The sequence below is a fragment of the Sinohyriopsis cumingii genome, chromosome 6, assembly GCF_028554795.1.
Source record: "Sinohyriopsis cumingii isolate HCF-2022 chromosome 6, ASM2855479v2, whole genome shotgun sequence".
In the NCBI taxonomy this organism is placed as follows: domain Eukaryota; kingdom Metazoa; phylum Mollusca; class Bivalvia; order Unionida; family Unionidae; genus Sinohyriopsis; species Sinohyriopsis cumingii.
In genome coordinates this window covers 40,667,935-40,689,852 of record NC_142966.1, presented here as the reverse complement: position 1 = coordinate 40,689,852, position 21,918 = coordinate 40,667,935, and the positions used below count along the sequence as shown (strand labels likewise).

The 21,918-nt window shown below is 34.6% G+C and overlaps 1 protein-coding gene across 1 annotated transcript; it reads left to right on the top strand.

Moving 5' to 3' along the window:
* The first annotated feature begins 340 nt into the window (after positions 1 to 340).
* On the top strand, positions 341 to 17,806 carry LOC149796764 (uncharacterized). Its single transcript, XM_089960271.1, has 7 exons — positions 341 to 549; positions 1,128 to 1,505; positions 2,447 to 2,737; positions 3,176 to 3,478; positions 5,547 to 5,597; positions 16,646 to 16,771; positions 17,227 to 17,806. Exons 1-7 carry the CDS (start codon positions 495 to 497, stop codon positions 17,595 to 17,597), a joined length of 1,575 nt encoding a protein of 524 aa, XP_089816397.1. The 5' UTR covers positions 341 to 494; the 3' UTR covers positions 17,598 to 17,806.
* The last annotated feature ends 4,112 nt before the right edge of the window (positions 17,807 to 21,918 follow it).

The window sequence follows — 21,918 nt, the reverse complement described above, 5'->3', positions numbered from 1 at the left end:
TAACGAAAATCCCATTTATTCTAGCAAGTTAGCAATTTATATTTTATGAACTCACTGTAACTATGTAGAGGTAATTTAAGCGCAAACTGAATATTTTTTTTATATCTTTTAGTCAGCTTGTCATGCAATATCTTATCAACCATTACAATGGGTCGGACGTAACGTACACGCACTCAGCAGAGGTCATAACACTATTGTTTATTAACGACAATGTTACATTTTGAAGACGCAATATTGTCCATGTACTATTAACCCATTGTTTATATTGGGGAGTTAGAAGGCACTTCGAACTTAGAGACGAATGATCTCTTTACAGCCATAAATGGTTATAGTGGACACGTATACTTAACTCTTATCCTCGTATGGAAAGATACCGAAGAATTATTGGAAGAGGTCATGTCTCTATTTTTCTTATTTTACTGAGGAACTCGAAATGACCAAAAAAGAAAAACGGGGAAACATACATTAGTGGATTTATTGCCTACGATTACAAGATGGTTTTGCTGAAACAGTGGAATCTTTTTCTTTGCTTGCTCGTGTCAGCAAAAGGTAATAAGAAAACCAGATAATTTTGATTCATTTTAGAACAAATATCATGCACGAATTATACAAAACTTTGAGTAAGCGTCTGTGCCAACAAAGTATGCCGACCAGTAAACTTTAATGTCTGGTATAATCGTCCATTGAATGAAGTGTTCAAATACATTATTTATTCATATTAAAATTAAGACAGAGTAATACAGTTAAGTCAGAGATCATTATATTATTATGTCTGTTTCTTCTTGTTTTAAGTCATTGATATATAAACATTTTCTTATTTGTATACAAATTAAGTTTAAATGTAGACATTTCTTAATATTATGGACAAAAGTTTAACAAATAATTACTCTAATTTAGGAAGATGATAGTTTCATAAAATAACTGAGTATATATCGAATCGTTATTTTTTCTTCTGAGGGTCCAATCCTTTTTTTTTGTACATCTCAATTCAGTGGAAAAAAACACTTACACCGAATATATGGATCTCCATTTTTACGACAAATCCCTAGAACAAACAAAATCGAACATAATGTACCCCCTACCATTATGAGGTGTATATTAATTGTTAATTAATTTATTATTTTAAGTTACAGCTAACACTCTAAATGACAATGACGCCGATATAGTAGACGCTATAGCTGGACAAAAAGTCATAATTGGAACATGGCCACTGAATGGTTCATCTCTGTTCATCAATGTTACTAGGGGCAATAGTACCCGTCTGACGACGTTAGTAGATGGAAGAATTGACCAACATAAAACAGTCCAGAACGGAAGATTGATCATGAAATATAATCGCACCATAAAAGAAGTGACTTTAATGTTCGACAAAGTCAGCAGGGAAGATGAAGGGTTATATCAAATAGAAGAGAGTTTATATCGAAGTAAAGAAGTCCCACACGAGTTGGAAAGTGAAGGGCGTAAAAGAAAAGATGGTTCATGGAGGTTGGAATTAAATGTTCTTGGTATGTGTAATGTCGAAACAAAGCGTTTCCACAAGTGAATGGATTGCGTATATGATTCGCTTGCAGCTGTAGCATATATTAATTATATTGTATAACAGGGCCAATACTTGTTTTTCATAAATACACATAACACCAAACATTGTGTTACTGCATCTACTTGTTACGTAATCGTTATACATACAAACATTATGCATCGTTTGTAAAACTGGTAAACGTTAAAATATGAATATAGATTCCTGAAATTAGATATGCGTAAATAATTAACATTCAAATGACTTGTTTATTCTTATTAAAAACATAAAGTAAATTTGCTTAATTGTGTTTTAAAGTATGATATTTTGCATGGATTATCTAAGTTCTGACCTAAAGATTGTTTCTATCTTCATCTGGACATGTACATAAAATGCAATAGGCAAAGATACTACAATATTAGGAATAAATACAAAGTTATGACATGCTCAACGTCATAGTAATTGATTTTTAGATGTTTACATACGATAAATTTACAGCATGGAAATTTCATGTAGCAGATTCTTACAATGCTTAGCCTACACCGCAAACATTTACCGTGCACATGCTATACACCTTTTCCAATCACCCGTCTGGAAAAGCTCTCATAACTATCGTAAACTCTTTTGGCTACTAATAACCGTCAGAAAATATATTTGTCCCTATTATATATATATATATATATATATATATATATATATATATATATATATATATATATATATATATATATATATATATATATATATATATATATATATATAACATACTCAGAGATTAAATACATGTTCACCATCGTTACCTTTTTCTTCGACATTAAGTTTGACTTCCATGCTATACTGAAAAGTAAGCAATGCCTATTAATATGAATGTTCTTTCACAATGGTGAATTGATGCATTCTCTGGAAAGTATCTAATTTTATATGAACCAGGACCAAGTGAAGTAAAGCTAGGCTATGCTGGAGAAAACATCATATTGAAATTTGGAAAAACATCAGATCAATCCAAAATAAATAACTATGACCAGGTGGTTGCACTCTTGCTTGGGTCCGTTTGTAGTATATTGACGGATTCCTCTTATTATGGCCGACTGAGGTGTACAAGCGACGATCTGGATATGATCTACATGCTTACTATCGAAAACGTCACCCAGAGGGATGCCGGTCTCTACGAGGTAACAACTGGCAGGGATAAAGCTGTTCGATGCTTCCTCGACATCAAAGGTATTTGAGCAAAAGGAATGATAATAATGAAAATGTATCATGGTCATCAGGATTACATTTGAACGTTATGGTAGAGATTTGGTCTTAAAGATAAAGTAGTTTTATTATGTTTTAGCTACACTCTCCATATTTACCGCAGTATCCTTAAAACAGTGAAATTACAAACCACTTTTCCAGACAAGCCATACACATTTTATAATACTTGTCATGTCTAATGGTAGAATCTGCTGCTGTATTCAATTCATTTACAATTGCTGCATTCATTATTAATATGATTTAATAGACATGGTTCTGAGTTTTTCATTCCACCGAGTTTGCAAAAAATATAAGATACTAACAGAATAAAACCGAACATGACATTTTCAATAAACTACATGACCTACAAGTTAGAATGAAATGAGAAAAGACCAATAAATATTGCACTTTTGTACATAACAGATAAACCCACTCGTGCAATTGTTGAAGAAAATACGAGAATCGGATGGTTCTACAATCAACAAGGGATGAATCGCACACTACTGGTCAATCATCCGAATCAGGAAGTAATGATGTTGGTGCCACCAACCAATATACCCCAAATTAAGAGTAATTTTCAGCATCGGTTGTTTTACAGCGGGGACGCATCAAAAAGTTTTATGTCGTTCACATTGATGAATTTAAGACCCTCTGATGCAGGATTATATACCATTAAAACCGTACATGGAAATACCATACCTGGCAGCAAAGAATTGATTGTTGAAGGTAGGAATGGCAAATGTATTCTACTGATTAGAGAGGCATGTCTTTTACTACATCTAATGTTATATATATATATATATATATATATATATATATATATATATATATATATATATATATATATATATATATATATATATATATATATATGTATATATATCGGGAAGTAAAATTTGGTAAATAAAATGAAAAGTGGGTCATTATCGTTTTGAAAGTAATAGGCAAAATGAAAAATATAGCTAAATTAAGTCAAAGAAAGAAAGTGCTCTTTTGATTAACATTTCAAATTTGTTTGAATTGTAAGAGTTGCACATTGCTGTGGAATTAAGGCCTAAAATATATTACACTAGACTAATGGAACGATAGATGATATACTGATAGAAGGGGTGTTTGAAAGTTTGGTGTTTTACTACTCTCTTTCTTCCATGCATAACATACAAAAATACGTTAAATCGGTGAGAAAGAATTAACTTTGAACTGGATAAAACACGTGAATTTTAACTGAAAGCAAGTAACCTACATAAGCCTAGGTCCTCGTAATGGTATGTGCAAACCTTGCATGGGATATATCTACAGTGTTTACAATACAAATTATACAAAGTTGTAATAGATTGTCGACACTGTACTGTGTGTGTGTGTGTGATTATGATTCTTAGCGTAGCTTTAACAATTTTTCAGTCATATCGCTACGATGTCTGCCGTGTGGTAGTTTATATGGATGTCTTGCACTGGGGCATCATACCGCAGACATGTAGCATGATGTCCCACCCAGTCACATTATCCTGACTTCAGGCCGACCAGTCCTAACACTAACCTCTAAATGATGAGCGCCTAGCTTGCTGTACCGTAAATATCTCAGTTAGACGGCACGAAAATATTGCAATCATGCTTCCGGTGCTCAATTTGTTTGTGGCCGTTATCATCCCACTAAGTGAAAACATTATTTAGCCTAAGGCGTATACACAGTATATGGTTCGTATGCATAGAAGTTTACAGTTATTCAATAATCTGATTGGAAGAAAAAAGATCCACATTTGCAACAGTTATATCAACAAAATAAAGACAGAATCAATTGCAAAACAATAAATATTTAATTAGATGAAAGTGACATCAATGTATTTCTTCTCATTTGGAATCCTTTTCCAGTTAAAACTACAATAGCTGTCATAACATATTATTCGTCTGTACCTGAATCAAGTAAAGTTCCTTGTTTCTCTCTCTCTCTCTCTCAAACACACACAAACACACACACACACACACACACACACACACACACACACACACACACACACACACACACACACACACAGAGTTTCCATTTACAAATGTATTTGCTTCCGGTACTCAATTTGTTTGAGGCATTTATCATCACACTAAGTGAAATCAGTATTTAGCCTAAGGTGTACACACAGTATATGATTCGTATGCATATAAGTTTACAGTTATTCAATTCAAAATGATCAACAAATCTTAATGTTCATAGTGTCGATGATATCACATGTAGAAACAGCTATAGAGACCACTGAAGTAGCCAAAAAGATAACGTTGAATGATGACAATGACTGAAGTAAATAACATTCGCGATCAAATTTTGCAAAGAAGTCATCAGCTGCCAAACAAGTGACACATTTGTCCAGATGGATGATATTATTTGAAATTAAATAAATGAAAAACTGGCGGAACTGTTGAGTATAAATTTTCCATATGTTTTTATCTGGTTAAATCGAATAAATCTATCAAAATAGAGATTCACAGAATAGTATCCTTACGGGTTAGCGAATGGCAAAGATCAATGAAAAGTAATTGTATAGTCATTTTCTCTCGTCCGTATTATAACCTTTTATATTTATTTATATTCAGTATCATGTATGTAGGTTGCCACTTATATATATAAGGCATTTAGGTCTGGGGATGATCTTCTCGACATATGTGTAATTGAAAACATTGATTGTATTTGTTCACATGAGTGTTTCTATTAGTTTGGAATCAAATTTAGAAAGAATATGTCAAGAACACAAGGTTGATATAAATTTTCTGCCATTTTTACATCTACTTTGATTTGTCTTTGCAGCTACAAGTCTAAATAACATTACAACAGTTGAACCGGCTATACCTGAGTCAGGTAACATCTTTGTGTAGTTCGTTCTCACTGTGATATATATCTATCGCAAATGTGGTTTTATAAAACTATTTTTAACATTTGCTCCTGATTCTAAAGTGATCAGTAACAATTATCATGACATTATGTGAAAATGATTTATATCGCATATACCATATACCGCTATAGAAGCCTGTTAGTGCCACGTTGAGATCAATTTGTACTTACAATTACGACTAGTTTTCTTGAAAGTAAGACTTATTAGTTGGTAATTACTACTTACAATCTGATAAGTACGAGTTATCTATTTTGTAATTACGATAAACTCGAGATGTAGAGAGAGCAATCTCCTAAATACTATTTACTATCGCTTCTAAACATTTTATTTCCTTTCGATAACTTGTCTGTAGTTCAACCATCTTTTGCTCGATGTAAATATATAGACACAAATAACTATGTAGTGCTGCAGTGCAATCATTAATTTCCTTAATAGAACTTATCAGTGGATATCATAATCATATATACCAAGAAGTATGGATGAAAGTGTTATGTGCCATCTTATCTATATACACCTCAGTTTCATTCTTATAGGGTTCGGTTTTCGGATACAAAGAGCTAACAATGCCGTCATTAAACTTTTTTCCTATATACACTTGCATTTTTGTCAACAGGTTAATTGTCCCATATATGTGTTGCACACAGTGAGCAAGCCAACGTTTTGCCCTGTCATTCTTACTTTACATTTCTCCTTGGTGTAACTTAAATGAAAATTTTATGCACAACAAAACAATACTGAATTGTACAAGATATGATTTAATACATGCATTGTGAGAAATACAAGATACATGAGTTTACGCATTCATCTCTCTCTCACTCACTCTCTTCCTTTCTCTCAAACATGCCACTATTCATTATTACCAATATTCTACAACATCAGATTCATAAATACAATGACATCAATACCTATTTTCGATATTTTAAAAATATTTGGCTTTTGTGGGGGCTACTCATGGGCTAGAATCTGAATGTAAAAGACTGATTCCCAGTCAGTGCTAGGCTGATCCCAGCATTACAATGTATTCTGGGCTGATCCCATCTCAAGTATAATTGGTGCTAGGATGATCCCAGTTCAGTGTAAAAGACTGATTTCCAATCGGTGCTTCGCTGATCCCAGCATTACAGCGTATTCTGAGCTGATCCCAGCTCAAGTACAATTGGTACTAGGGTGATCCCAGCTCAAGTAAAATCTGTGTTAGGCTGATCGCATCATGCAAGTGTATTTTGGGATGCTCCCAGATTAAGCAGACTATGTGCTAGGCTGACCCCAGCATGCTGATGTATTCTGGGCTGATCCCATCTTAACTAAATATATGCTAGGCTGATCCCCGCATACGAATGTATTCATGGCTGATCCCAGATTCGTGGAATAGAGCTAGGCTGATCCCAGCACGAAGAAAATATTCTTATAGTTTTCCTGTTTAAAACTGTGAAAGAAATGTATTTAACGGGCACGACCTTTACGTTATTAGATTAGCTTACGATTATCCGAATGGGGAAAATGCCAAATTGAATTTGATATTAAAAAATATCAAATGAGAGCCCCCAAGAGGAAGCCAGTTTGTAATGTGAAAATCGATTTGGAAGGAACCGTGTCCAAAGCACGATACTAAATGTATGTACTCAACTGTTCCTGTGCAGTAAGGAGTTGGCTAGAGTGAACTCTGATGTAGCGCGTATAACATGACGAAGACCAGTGTTCTAAAGTTTTAATTAGATGGTCGTCTAACCAACTGCGCGAATGGTTTCATACATCAAATTGCAGTTAATTCACTAGCTTTCGTTTCATAGCATTTATGAGATTTCATGTTTGCTCGACAACACAAAAGTCCTAATTAGATGGTCCTCCTAACCAACTGTGCGAATAGGAAACGAATGACGAGAAAAGGTTTTGCTATCATAGCCCGTACGTGCCAGCAGGTGCTTCGAGTATGACAGAAAAAAATTACCTACTAAATGGACGACCCATGGAATCCACAAATAAAGGAGCATTTGCCCCATGACCTCCATCCAAAGTACCTTGCCGCCACTGACTCAAATACTGCTCCATACAGGATGCGGGGCACAACCTCGTGTTCCGAAAGAATTAAATCTTTACATAGATTTGTCTGTTGAAAATGTTACATCTTGAATGACACTATGTGATGAAAAAAATCAAAACATCTTCTGAAAGTACTGGCAGAGAGTAAGCACGCGTTACAATGCCTGGCATGGCCAAAAATTCACCAAACACTGGAAGCCATTTCTTTACATTGACTTAGTAATATTGGACACTAATAAACACCACAAGTCCTGCACACACTGTGTCAAAATAGCATAAACTCTGTAGCCGGCGGGGCCGGGGGTACACACAATTGGAGTTTGATCTGCTTGGGGCACCAATTGCCCTAATTTCTCGTTCTGAAATCGAGAAAGTACAATCAGATATTCTTAGAACAAATCTAATTATAAGAGTTATTTTTGATCGGCATTTGTTTATGATTTCAGCAGTTGCAGAATTGTCACAGTTCACAGAATTCTTTTCTTGGGCCACTGATTTCCCCATTAACACCACCAGTCCAACACACGTTGTGTCAATATGGCACACAATATCCAGAAATCTTTATTTCCATGCCATTGAAAGACAGTGGAAGAACGATGTGTTGTAAGATGGTAACGCCTTCATTGAACCCAAATGAAGTGCTCTCCAACAAACCTATATGAAGAGCAGTGCCATATGATGTGGACGGCTGTATCGGTCTGTGTACACACGGGACTGCCGAGGTATGCACACACTATCCAAAACATGTTTGTATTTCCCTGTCACTGAACTCAGGGGCAAGAATGACATGTTGTAAGATGGTCATGTCTTGCATGAAGCCATATGAAGTGGAGTGCTCTCCAATGAACCCATCTGAAGTGCATTGTTCAACTGATGTGGACATCGGTACAGGTATGTGCATCTACAAGGCATGAAATAAGAAAATTGAAGAGCAGAATCAGGCAGTAGGAACTGCTATGTGATGTGCATAAACGACCTGAAGTTAGCACAAAATTACAAACTTGAAATTGTATCACTCAGGCAGATATATTTCTCAAAGGGATATGACTGGCACCTACCCATAACAGAAATAGTACTGTCTGATAGACAATGCTTAGCACCTTGATGCTGCCATAATCTTAAAAGTATAAGTTTTGAATGAATGAGGATTAAAACTGCTTATCACGAGCAATGTGTGCAAGGCCTGTGCGAATTCCTGCCTAGTTACAGGAAAATCTCTCCCCCCGCAAGAGGTAAGGAAGAGTGGTTCCAAATGCCACCCTAGTATCTGTAAATGGTGACACAGCGCATGGACAGGGCACTGGTCTTGTTCTTTTCGGCGCCAAAGGGGTACCCTTGGGATTTTTGTAATGTGTAAACTCGACAGTTAAACCAATGTCACTGATCTGAACCCGAGAAAACAAAAGTTGGGTTTCCGCATGCAGGCTGTCTGTCATTTCGTCTCACCGCAAGAATGCATGCAGTGCAAGGAGAAACACGGACTTAAATAGAACCAAAAGGATGGCGTTGTGAATGAATCTAGGCAGGACATGAATGAGTTTTTTGTTTTTTGTAGAATGCATTTATCAATGGTAGTCTGCAGCAAATGTTATGAAGTGTTTGCAGAAGTTTTTGAGAAACAAAATAGGAATTGATTGGATCCGGTATATTGTTCAGTTTCTTTACATAGCCAATAGTCGAGACATAAGTAGAAATGGTAGATACCACATAATGTTTTTCAAAAAGATATGAAATAAAAATTGCCAAACTGGTACACGGAGAAGAAAAGAAAAGGATAGTGCCTTGGAGTTATAAAGTGATTGAAAAAAACGATGTAGTATTTCCAACTGAGCCTGTAAGCTTCCATGGAATATGAAGAAAGAGCACTTTTTACCAAAATGGACCATTTTATTACTCCCAGTCATTAATGTGGGAAGTTCAGAGACCTGTACTGCAATTTTCTCTGCATAAGGTGAGAGCTTGAGGAATCTGTGCAATATATGTATATTCGGGAGTCAGGGGTACGTGGGAAAGTATATCATGCATAGTTGGGTATGTATATTTGTTACAAGGTTTCATTGTTATATACCTACTCGACTGACCTCGTTATTTGAATCCCGGATAATACCTAACTGAACGGAATATTTTTAGTTTAATCACGTGTTTCATGTGGTAATTGATAGACGAATTCAATAAAAACGTATAGCATGTTCACGCCCTTAACCTTTTATCTCGAAATAATTTTAAGTTCAGATTTTAAGAGGCTATTTGCAGAGATCATTACTGGTTACCTTGTCCCATTCGGCTAAGGAAGTCGAAAAATCAAAATAGAAAACGGGACAACACATATTGCTGGTTTCGTAGCCGTCGATTATAATATGATTTTGCTGAAAAGGTGGAAAACGTTCCTTTATTTGCAAATGTCAGCATTAGCAACAGTAAATATGCAAAACCTAAAATAGTGAGCCATTTTTAAACAATGTTTAATTTTTATGCACGAATTACAATATATTTTGAATTGGTTTCCGTACCATCAAATTATTTCTAAGAGTAAGACTTTCTTTTCGTTCCTCAAATTAGAATAAAAACAGAATAATGAAATTAAATCATTGCATTATTAGATTACTTTAAGTATTGTTTATGAAGTTTAAGATGAAAGGAAGTTCTCAAAATAGGATAGGTGAGAATATCATTAAGGGGGTTCCATACACTACAACATACCAGTTTTATGACAAACCATTAAGAATGATAACTCCGTGTACCGCTACTAATTAAGCCTCGCCTCTTCCCCCTTTTTTTGGATTTTAGGAGTTCAGAGTAATATTTACATGGTAGGGCCTTGCATCGATATATTCCAATGGAAAAATCTCAGTTGGCAGGGGAAGTTACGGAAATTGGACACCGTCAAAGATTTTAACTTAAGGCTATGATGTAATTTATTCAACTGTTATTGTTTAATAATTAGATATATAGATATTGTGATTTAGGTGTTTCGAGCTTGTGTTGTTCTTGACATTGATGCGAGTCATATATACACCACGATACGTAACGTTACAATATGTAGACAGTTAAATGCCAATATTCGGCTACGAAGAAGATCTAGCCAACTTTATCAGCAAACATATCGGTTCAGGGCAGGTACATATCTTTAGAAACGGCTTAGATGGCAACTATTTTGAATTGCATTAACCTGTTTAGTATATAATGTTGTGCAGAATTATTACCTAGGTGGTAAAAATGCAGCTATAAATTTGGGGTTAGGATACATACATGTCTTTTGCTAAGAACTGCCATTACTTGTCTAGATAAGAGAATAATATTCGTATGCTTTGTTTTAATATGGCTGCCTAAAAATATAGAACTTTTTGACCTTACTTGTGAAGAATGTTTTATGACTCTTTTATGCTAATCAGGTGAATGCGAGATTAAATTCGTGCATACAAATTTTTCTTGCACCCTTAAGAAAAACTATTGTTTATCTGTGCAGTCAGACACATCCGTTTTACGCTACTTATTCTGTATTTGGATGTAAGTAATTGTAATGCATTAGCATCATTATATTTTTTTCCTTTCTCCACATAACACATAACACTCTGTTGTATTTAATACTCAGTTGAGGGGGAGGTAACTGTATTTGTTCATCTATGTTAGAAATATCTGCATCCTGACAAAGTAGCTTATTTTGGCCTTAATTTACTATATATATATATATATATATATATATATATATATATATATATATATATATATATATATATATATATATATGAGAAAATTATGGGTGTTATAATGAATCTTTCCTCTTTCCGTCTGAAACCGTAATTTAATGAATATTATTCATATTTCAGCTCAGACACAAAAACAATCGCAACACATTTCAGAACACATTCGTGAAATTAGTTTAACTTTACAGTACCAAAAACACTTCAGAAAAGTCACAAGTAAACACGCTGTTGCGAATGATGAATGCCACCAATGGAACGGTCTATGATGCATTTGGCATGTTGTGAGCTATATTCTGGGCTAAAAAACTAAAGTTTTAGCGCACCTACTTTCAGTCTACCTTCATGACACCATAGTGATGTTGATACCAGAGAATATTATTGGCTCAGTGATCGAAGGGGAAAAAGCTTAAAATAAAGTGACAGTATCTGTTAGCATTATGTGAGGTAAATATTCTGTTGTGTTTATGCCATATGTATGTTCATTGCTTGTTCATGGTTCAGCAGTCGTGAACAATACATTTGCCTATAAGTTTCTGTTTCGTTACTTATGTGGACTGGTACAGCAGGTTTAATCTGTACCAACAATTGACTTCCACAATTTGGTGTTATCTATAATTATTTTGATAACTAGAATGTCAGTTGTCGAAAACACGGATCATTCTTACCTCTTGACATACCGATTCCGTTCTCGAAAGTCTGAGTTACTCTGCTTTCATCAGCTGAACTGAAATGAATATTCTTTGTCTTTCATGGATTTTCACAGCATAAGAAAACAAAATAATTTTCACATTGATGGGAAACATTCTAACTGGTTCAGAAGTTGTTATGCAGTGCACATGCGCTTTCTCTTTTCACGTTCTCATATTTCTAATGACCATTACAAGTGCATCAGTATCACATGTTTCTTTGACCGCTCCGGTGGCCTAGTGGTTAGAGCGTCCGCCTCGGATGCGGGAGGTCGTGGGTTCGATCCCCGGCCGGTTCATTCCAAAGACTTATAACAATAGTACTAACAGCTGCCTCGCTTGGCGCTCAGCATTAAGACGTTAGTGTTAGGACTGATCGGCCTGGTGTAAAGATAATGTGACTGGGTGGGGCATCATGCTAGATGTCTGAGACATGATGTCCCAGTGCTAGACATCACTATAAACTGTCACACTGCAGACATCGTAGCGATATGACTGAACAGCTGTTAAAGCTACGTTAAAAATCCAAATCACACACACACACACACACACACACACGTACGTTTATTTTCTTTTGTGTGATCTCATTTTACATGACAACATATAAAGACTAATTGGTTAGTCTTGCTTAACGACGCAGTAACTTGAACCTCATCCAGATACTCATTCTAATCTAAGCGTACAACTGAGAGACTTTGACGGACATTAATAGCTTCATCATCGGTTTTGTTTTATGGTACGCTCTTATTAAAAGCCAAGCAGTTGAAATTGTATTTATCTTGAATTGAATTTTCAACTGTTGATATTTGTTATATACCTCATCATACAACTAATTATCATTTTGTAAACGCAGGAATCATTAAAATTATGAAACTCGTTTATATTTGATATGTACTCAGCATTTGAGCGAAATACACATGGTGGCAGGGGATAGTTTTGTTAATTGTACCGCGTGAAAATTCGTACAGAAGAGGTTCAATTGCTTTATGGAAAGATATGTAACTCTTTACCCTTTTTGGTTGTATCTGTTCCATTCTGTTTTATGTTTTATTCATTAGGTTCACACGATCATCTATTTAAACATGGATCTAGAGAAAAGAACTATTATTTCTGTTCGGTGTCGATTCGTACACATAATTTCACGAATACAGCCGGCATTCATGAATATAAATTCCCTGGATTCATGCGCGCACTAAATTCACTTGCTTAGCATGTTGCGTATAACCAGATGATCTGTTCAGAGGGTATCGATTTCCCCTAAAATAGAATGATAGCTCTCTAGATTATAAGCTGTGTCATTCTCTATCATTTATTTTTTGTAATAGTAATATTGTATCAAAACATGCATTGATATATATATATATATATATATATATATATATATATATATATATATATATATATATATATATATATGTATGTTCATGAACAATGAGGTAAGTTTAGAGTCTTTTGACCGGAAAAATGTTGTTGATTTATATCACTCACTGTAGTGCAATAAAGTCTTATTATCAGACGGTGTTTAAATTCCCGAGTTAAAGAATCAAATTTGAACCATGCACAACTATTCTATAGGATATGATTTTTGTCTTGGAACGAATCGCTCTATTTGTACGTTTAATGCTATTCACACACCTATATCAGTATATTAATATTTCAATGCTGCAAGTATATGTTTGTGCCATTTCTATACATGCTTAGAAAGCAAGTCTATAAAATACATTTTTGATGAGATACTGATTAGAGCAGTTTGAACATATGTCGTCGCTTTCCCGTCCAGCGTAAAAGATAATTACAATCCAAACATATTAATCATCTATTTTAAGGCAGATAAAAGTCTGAATAATTGATCCTTTATGTATGGAACCATACACAACTATTCTATAGGAACCCACACATCCACAAACTCCTTCTGGATCGCAGTTATTCAGTGGCAATAGTCATTACTTGAAGTGAAATATGTATTATTTTAACCGATGCTATATAAGACATCTCTTGTTTTGCATAAATTTTGTAACGTGTTCTTTTATTACTTTTCTGTACTTGTGTTCACTTTTATTCAGCATAATAGTTTACAGCTTTCATAACGGTCATTGTCCGTGACGCTTAGAACTTTTAATAATTTGATAAGAAATACAAAATATGAATCACGAGATAATTTCCAAAGGTTTAAAAGCTAGAAAAGGAAGACAATTTATTGAGGTAAAATTGACTTCGAGTTTGACCTCTGAACTGGAATGTTATTTTTTTGGTTGAAGCCACAAAGACCATCAAAACGGATGAACCATCTTTATTTTAATGAGGTAAAATATTAATTGTTTTCTCCCTGTGTAATTTATATTTCATTAACGTTATTATATTATGTTTCTTTTCTTTTCTGTGTGTGACTTTTAACCGTATGCCATTAAATCGACATAGGTGTTGTTGTCCTAGCGTCGTCGGCACCACCATCACTACAATATTGATTTAGTATGGTCATTTCTTTAAGCGAAAGTTGATAACAAAAAACACGAGACAATGAAAATCCACAGAGAGATCCCTTAGGATGTGGAGAAATTTGCATACCTAAGAAACGGAATCAAACATCATTAAGCTGGTCAGTCATGGTCTCTACAAAGAGTAAACTCAGGATATTTAACAGTAGTCAACACATTCGGATAAATATACAAATCAGAATGCCAAAAGCGTCTGTCTGTCTGTATATCAGCAGCAGAGGAAGTGAACAGACCTTTCGCTGGAACGTCATTTTTGGAAACATAAGGCTTCCTACGAAAATGAAAATACAAGATCAATAACGTCAAACCAAAGCCTCTAACTAACCGAGAGTTTCTCTAATTGAGTTAATTTTGTTTTTGTTATTTTATCGTTGTCGTTAGTGTTTTTATAAAAGGTATGCGCGCGTATTTACCCACCGTTACGCTTCATTGTGGTCTCATCTCCTCTTCTGCTGTAATTAAATCATTGTTATATCAATAATGGCACCAGCTATGGAGTCTTAGACAGATAGAATAGTTAGAGAGGTTAGAAGCAATCAAAACATTTCTTCCTGTACACGATTCAATTGGACACAAAGTATGAGAACGTCAAGAATCTCAAGTTGAATATGCAGAAGGCACAGAACAATTTTTTTAGACCTGTCACAAAAGTTACTGAAAGAGTTGCAGAGGCTACTGATGGTCTTCTTCAATCAGTAAGACAAACTCTTGAGCAAATTGAAAAAATATCAAAAAGACCTAAACAAACAAAAAAGATTTTACGAGATCTTCCAACTGAGATAGCTGCCGCACAACCTCCCCCTGAAATGAAGAAATACTTGGGTGTATTGGCAAAGTTCTTACTGAAATAGCCGATGTGTAAAGAACTTGTACCTAAAACCTAAGGTAAGAATAGAAAATCTTGATCTGATTAAAGAATTAAAAGAAGGTGTTATCGAAGAAATTAAAAATCCTAAAGAAGAAATTTACCTGAATACAATATTTTAAACCTGGTCACGAAAACGTGACTGATTCTAATCTTATCAAGTTTATATATCACATATTTAGCAAAAGAACAAACAAACCAGAGAGGATGATTTAAAATATACAAAACTTGTTAATAAAGTACAAAGACTTCATAACGAGGCATTGATTCAAAACCCTCTTCCGCCGCAACCGTCTAGTCCAGATCCATTATATCGGCTTCCTCCACCTCTGCAACAAATAGAACGACAAATACAAATGTCTCAGCTAAAATCTTCCACTCAGTTCTTCCATCAAAATTTGACATTCCATCAACAACAACAATTTTTTTCACCGCAGGAAGAGATGATGTTGGAACTTAAAAAGACTAGAGAAGAAAGGATACAGAGAGAAGAAGAAAGGAAGCAAAGAGAATAAGAAAGGAAACAGTGTGAAGAAGAAATGAAGCAAAGATAAACTAGACGATTGGGGAAATTGCTTTCTTCAGTAAGCAAGGAAAGAGATTCTGGCGATGATTATTTTGGCGCTACTGGAAGTGCTTTTCTACTCAAGGAAGAGGTTTTATTACTTGCACTAACAACGTTCTTTCTGACGTAGAACGAGCAGAAATCCACATAGGAGGGAAACGTGCCCGAAATAATTGTCCATAAATTATTAATGAAGCAGCTGACATTTGGCGAATATTATTTACATGGTGTATCATGGACATCGATGTTTATCGATCACTTATCGATGAAATCTTTGATGATTAGCACAGTACTACATGTAAATATAAACAAATGTCATTGGTTTCTAACTTTTGTGGCCTCCACCCAAACAAATATGTTATTTCGAAATTTGTGGGATAGCATGGTATACTGTTGCAAATATTCTAACGAAAATATGATTATTGACGACTTAGTACTGAGAAATTGAAATAACCGAATAATCTTTTATGGCATATATTTTGCCATGCTAAGACCCAACATATTCTGACATAGGTCCTGTGATAATTATCTGTCACTCTGTTTGGTCATATAAGCGCTTAGAAAAAGAAATATTTTTTTTTCTCCAAAAGCTCAGTTAGTCGTACAGCCGATTGTATATTGGCATTTGAATTTCTGTCATGTATTTTCAATATATATAGATATACATACAGTGAGATTACCAATCTACCTGATACCCACATTCATGGGAGCGGTTGCTGTGATCAATACTATGATATGCTGTTTAATACTCCAAAAGATCCGACGTATGAAACCAGGGAAACCAGGTATGGACAAAATGTGTAGCCTTAGTTGCTTTTATCTTCTTTCTAAAGTAACCATTTCTGTTTTGCTTTCTAACATGTGACTTTAAGTTTGACTCATTTGTATCTGGTTGCTCCTGGTACTCAGAATTCTGCTTAATTCAAGTCAATTATTCAATATATAACCACCTGAATGTCGTAACCTGTTAAGAACATGCACAATTTAATATAGGAATTCAATCTGCTTTGAAATATAGTGAATTTAATTTCCTAATTAGAATCACTCTTATAAAACAAATTTTCAATAACATTAAGAGCATATAATTTAGCCAACTACATTCACGACTGTGAATGTCAATATTTTAAAAGAGTAGATTTTTTATTTTCACATAGGAGAACTGATTGCTCAGTTGCTTACGCAATTGGAAATATAACTTAATATAATTATTTCCATGAATCTTTCCATTTTGTATTTGCAGACCGAAGTCATACGCATGAGGAAGTTGATACCGATTTATATCTTACGCCTCTTGGAGTAGAAAGATCTCTGCCGGTACCTTTGACGAATGAAGAACTCTTAGGCCATTACGATACATCACATAATCCACTGTTTGACACTAGCATGCTCTTATTACATAGAACCCAAGATCTGTGTATGGATGAATATGAAATGATTGATATGTCAGGTAATATTGATCCTGAAGGTACATCATATAATAAAAAGAACATTTCTAATGCAACCATTTGTGAAGCCACCGAAACTATTAAAAGGCCTTTTTTCGATACTTCCGGGTATTTAACAGTGCTGGGTGAAAGTACATTAAATACTGAAGACACCAATTGTAAATAAGTCATTCTGAGTTTACCTTTGGGTATTTAGGAAAGCTGGGTGTCATCTAGATTTCTGTTTGAAATATATGCATTCCACATATTTTAAGTCATTTTAGTCGCAGTGATATAAACAAAATATGTACCGATGCCAGAGGCATAAATTGAATAGGCTTGTTATTCATTCCTACCTGGGCGTAAAATTAATGAAAATAAACATTTAAAATAAAATGTTCATCCGAAACTGTTCGTATTATCGTGTTGATTATGTTAGGAGAACATAGATATAATACTTCATCAATTTATACTCGCATCAACGGGGACAAAAATAAGTTTTGAGTGATCAATACAGATGACTGTGCCATGTTGAGAAGATGAGTGGAATTCAAGGGAAATAGGCAGTTTATAATTTCTTATATATTCTCTGTTTATGGGTGTGTGTGTACGTGTGTATGTATGTGTGTATGTGTGCGTGCATATGTATGTCTGTCTGTCTCTCTGTCTGTCTGTCTGTCTGTCTGTCTGTCTGTATGTATGTATGTATGTATGTATGTATGTATGTATGTATGTGTGTATGTATTTGTGTGCGTGTGTATGTGTGCGTGCATATGTATGCATGTATGCATGCATGCATGTATGTTTGTATGTATGTAGGTAGGTAGGTATGTATGCATGCATGTATGCATGCATGCATGCATGTATGTATGTATGGCCGCACGTACATACCATCTTCATAGTTACGTTCTTTAAAACCTCCAGAGCCTAATTGTTTTTAATCCATGTAATATGTCCTGGATCGTCTGCCCGCGATATCCCACTACGATAATAATTTATACTGATGGCAGTGCCATACAAATACAAAGCTGGGTAATACATAATTGAGATTATTAGGTTGGGCCTACTTTACTAATGTCGTTTTTTTTGTTTACAACATATTACATGGCAAATGTTTGGTAATGATTGTAGAATATCTATTAAGATTTTTATTAGTTATTATTGGAAATGATTACTTGGATTTTAGTGTAAGTCATTGGTTTTCCGAACGGGAATTCCTCGTCTACTTGATTTTAAGTTACTAAAGATTTAATCACAGACCTGATGTTATTTACAAGTTAGAATGTTCTGGAAATGAACGGTCATCGTCTCGGACATCTTATTGTATCCTGCGTTTCTATATAAGGGAGAAGTAAACATAGGTTCATTATTCCTATCGTAACGTCTGACGTCAATGAGTTTTCCAGTTTTGTTCAGTTGTAATTTAGAAGATTTATTTATTTAAATTATTCTCTGGAATTACAAGGTGCTAATTAATACTTTCTGAGTGTATCACATTTTTGCTATCATTTGTGAATTCATTTAGAGACATTTTGGATTATATCATTGTTTGACATCGAGACACTTAGCACATCAATACTATTCCAGGCTATTGGCACAAACGCTTAGTGGAGATTGGAATTCACTTGGAACAGCACCAGAATCCATTCGTAATACTGTATAACGTTTTGGCTTGTGATATAAATTGTAGGACTATTTTGGATGTAATTCATATCACTTTAAGTTCTTTTAAATTTTTGCTTTGTATTCTTAGCATGTAAATTAGTTGTTGTGTATTACTAAAGTTAATGGTTTTCACTCTTGTGAGTTACTTAGTTGAAGATCATAGGGTACCAAAAATATCATATTCATTTGGACAAAAAGCTACGTTGTTTCTACTGGAAAAGTAGGTAATAACACATGTGCAAAACGAGACGTTAGGGACCAGCTAAAATGAACGCAGCTAGTGAACGACATTAATTATGTTCCCATGGAAGATGTTCAGGCATCGGCTTTTACGAAAAATAACACGAAAATCTTTTACCTTCCGACATTACTATTCCTTAAATTCTTAACGTTTTCAACTTGATGAACAAGATGACGTAGCCTGAAACGAAAAATCGTCGACACACTTTACCATGCAACATTATGTTCTACTCTTACCTGTATTATGTTTATGTATATTTTATTGAAGATTATAATGTCAACCAACAACTATGGATGTTGACGAAGTATTAAATCTCATCATTCCAGTTTATCTAATACAGCACGATAGCACATGTACTGCAAAGCAAACATTTACCATGAGAAGATCGCGGAACATCTGTGAATGAGAATATGTAGAATAGTATGCAGCGGACACAGACACGTTCATAATTGAAGAAGATAAAAATATCCAGCAAAGATGCGACTGAAGCAAGAGAGAGAGAGAGAGAGAGAGAGAGAGAGAGAGGTAACATTGAGATCGAGAGAGAAACAGAGAGAAGGAAAACCAAAACTGACATAAAAACAGTGATTGATGAAAAAAAAATTTAATTGTACGATAGAATAACAAACTGGATGATGAAATATATAAAATATAAGAAGTCGAAGTGAAGGTGAAAAAATTTCTTAGCTGATTGTTTTACTATTTTCGCAATGGACCAGTTCCGAAAGATTTATCGAGGATCGAATCTGATTACGAGTAGGGAAAAATATTCTTTTGCTGAAGAGGTATTTAGACAGGTTTTGGTACCAAGAAAGTCTGGATTTTAGACCCTTGTTTGCTTAAAATAACACCACAGTTATTCAATTCTCTTTTTATATCTAAACGTTTTTCGTCACCCTTTTCTTGAATACAAGATTTGCAAAGAAGATGCTTCTCATCGCTAAGCCATTCAAATCAGTCAGACTTACACAAAGTTATTATCTATGTTTGCACTGAACCTTTAGGATTTGTAGTCATTTATAATTATTATTACGTTTTAGAAGGCGTAATTACTAAAAGGTGGCATGAATTAAGTTTCTCGCCGTCTGCCCCTACGATGTTCAAAAAGTATAGTTAGTAGCGTTGATAATGACAATATTACCACATTTCCTGAGCTACGAGTGGCATGTATTTATATACAAAAAATTACCCTTTATTATTCAAGAGAGTCATCAGAGACTACGAAGGGGCATGATAGTTTGAATAGTATTTCTACAAAACAAAACGATATCTGAAAATATAAGAATAAACTTGAAGTTACGGGATATAATATGGTAAATAGAACTTTACATTTTTGGTTTGTGTGATGTCCACTGATAAGTTTTGGTAAGGAAAAATAACGGGATATTGCATTTGTTAGAGAAATATATAACTATTTATATATATTGGATGGGACTTATAATTCTTATTCAGATACCTGTACACGATAATCTGACATGATCATTTCATACAAAATGACGAATATCTACATACCAATTTCGACATGAAATTGTTAAAACGTTTGGAATATATTCCGAATTAAGATATAGGTAAATAATTACATTTTCAAATGTATTTCTTATTTCATTGAAACGGCATAAATACATTGTTTCTCATTTAGAAACAGTCCGTTCTACTTTTTAATTAAGATCAGAATGTAAAAATGATTGACATGCAATCATCAGCTAAGAAAAAGACATGAATTTGTAAGAAAAGAGTAGTTAGGCTTATGCTACAGCTAAATAATAAATTGCCTTTCCTCTGCACTTTTTCCAATACAAATAACGAACAGTTCCGTTTATAAATAGCTGTTTCCCCTCGAAACAAATCTCTTTTGTGAAGAGGTCAATTGTACCAAATGTTGCAGTTGCGTGACTATAACGGCATTTCACATTTTTCTGATATGGGTGAAAGCCTTCTATCTCCATGAGTTTTTCATATCACGCTCACATGCCCACTCGAGAATGTTACGCACAGGTGCCCTTGGAAGATGAAAGGTATGGGGTTGAAGAGGACTTCAACCTAGCTCATAAATCAACAAAACGTCTATTATCATACTATTAACATACAAACATTTTTATTATTTTAAATACATGTCAGCCAGAGTCATTAATACTTTGGTTCTATATATGTATACATAGACACCGGTTGTTTTCAATTTCCGCCAACATGGCATCGAACTCGGCCATGCGTATTGATATTATCCTCAATAGCAAATGAGTGGAGTTTATTAATTGCATTGAGACTTGTTTGTGCAGCATCGATAAATGCTGAATAGACACATATTCACTAATGCAGCGGTGACGAGATTATTTTACCAGATCCGCCACTCACCCCGGTTAATATCGATATTGCTCAAACAATTCCGATTGGTGTGTTACACCTAAACCAACGGTGTCCGTAAATATTACCTACAACCACAACAATACGTTTGTATTTCACGAGTAGATAAGTTCTCTTGTTCATTTCATCACGCAGATGTTTCTCCGCTTCGAGCATTTTCTCGCGTTGTTCATATTGAGGATCTTAAATATTAAAAATATAAGTACTATAAGTAAATGGTCGACAGGCTTGCCTTGGTCAG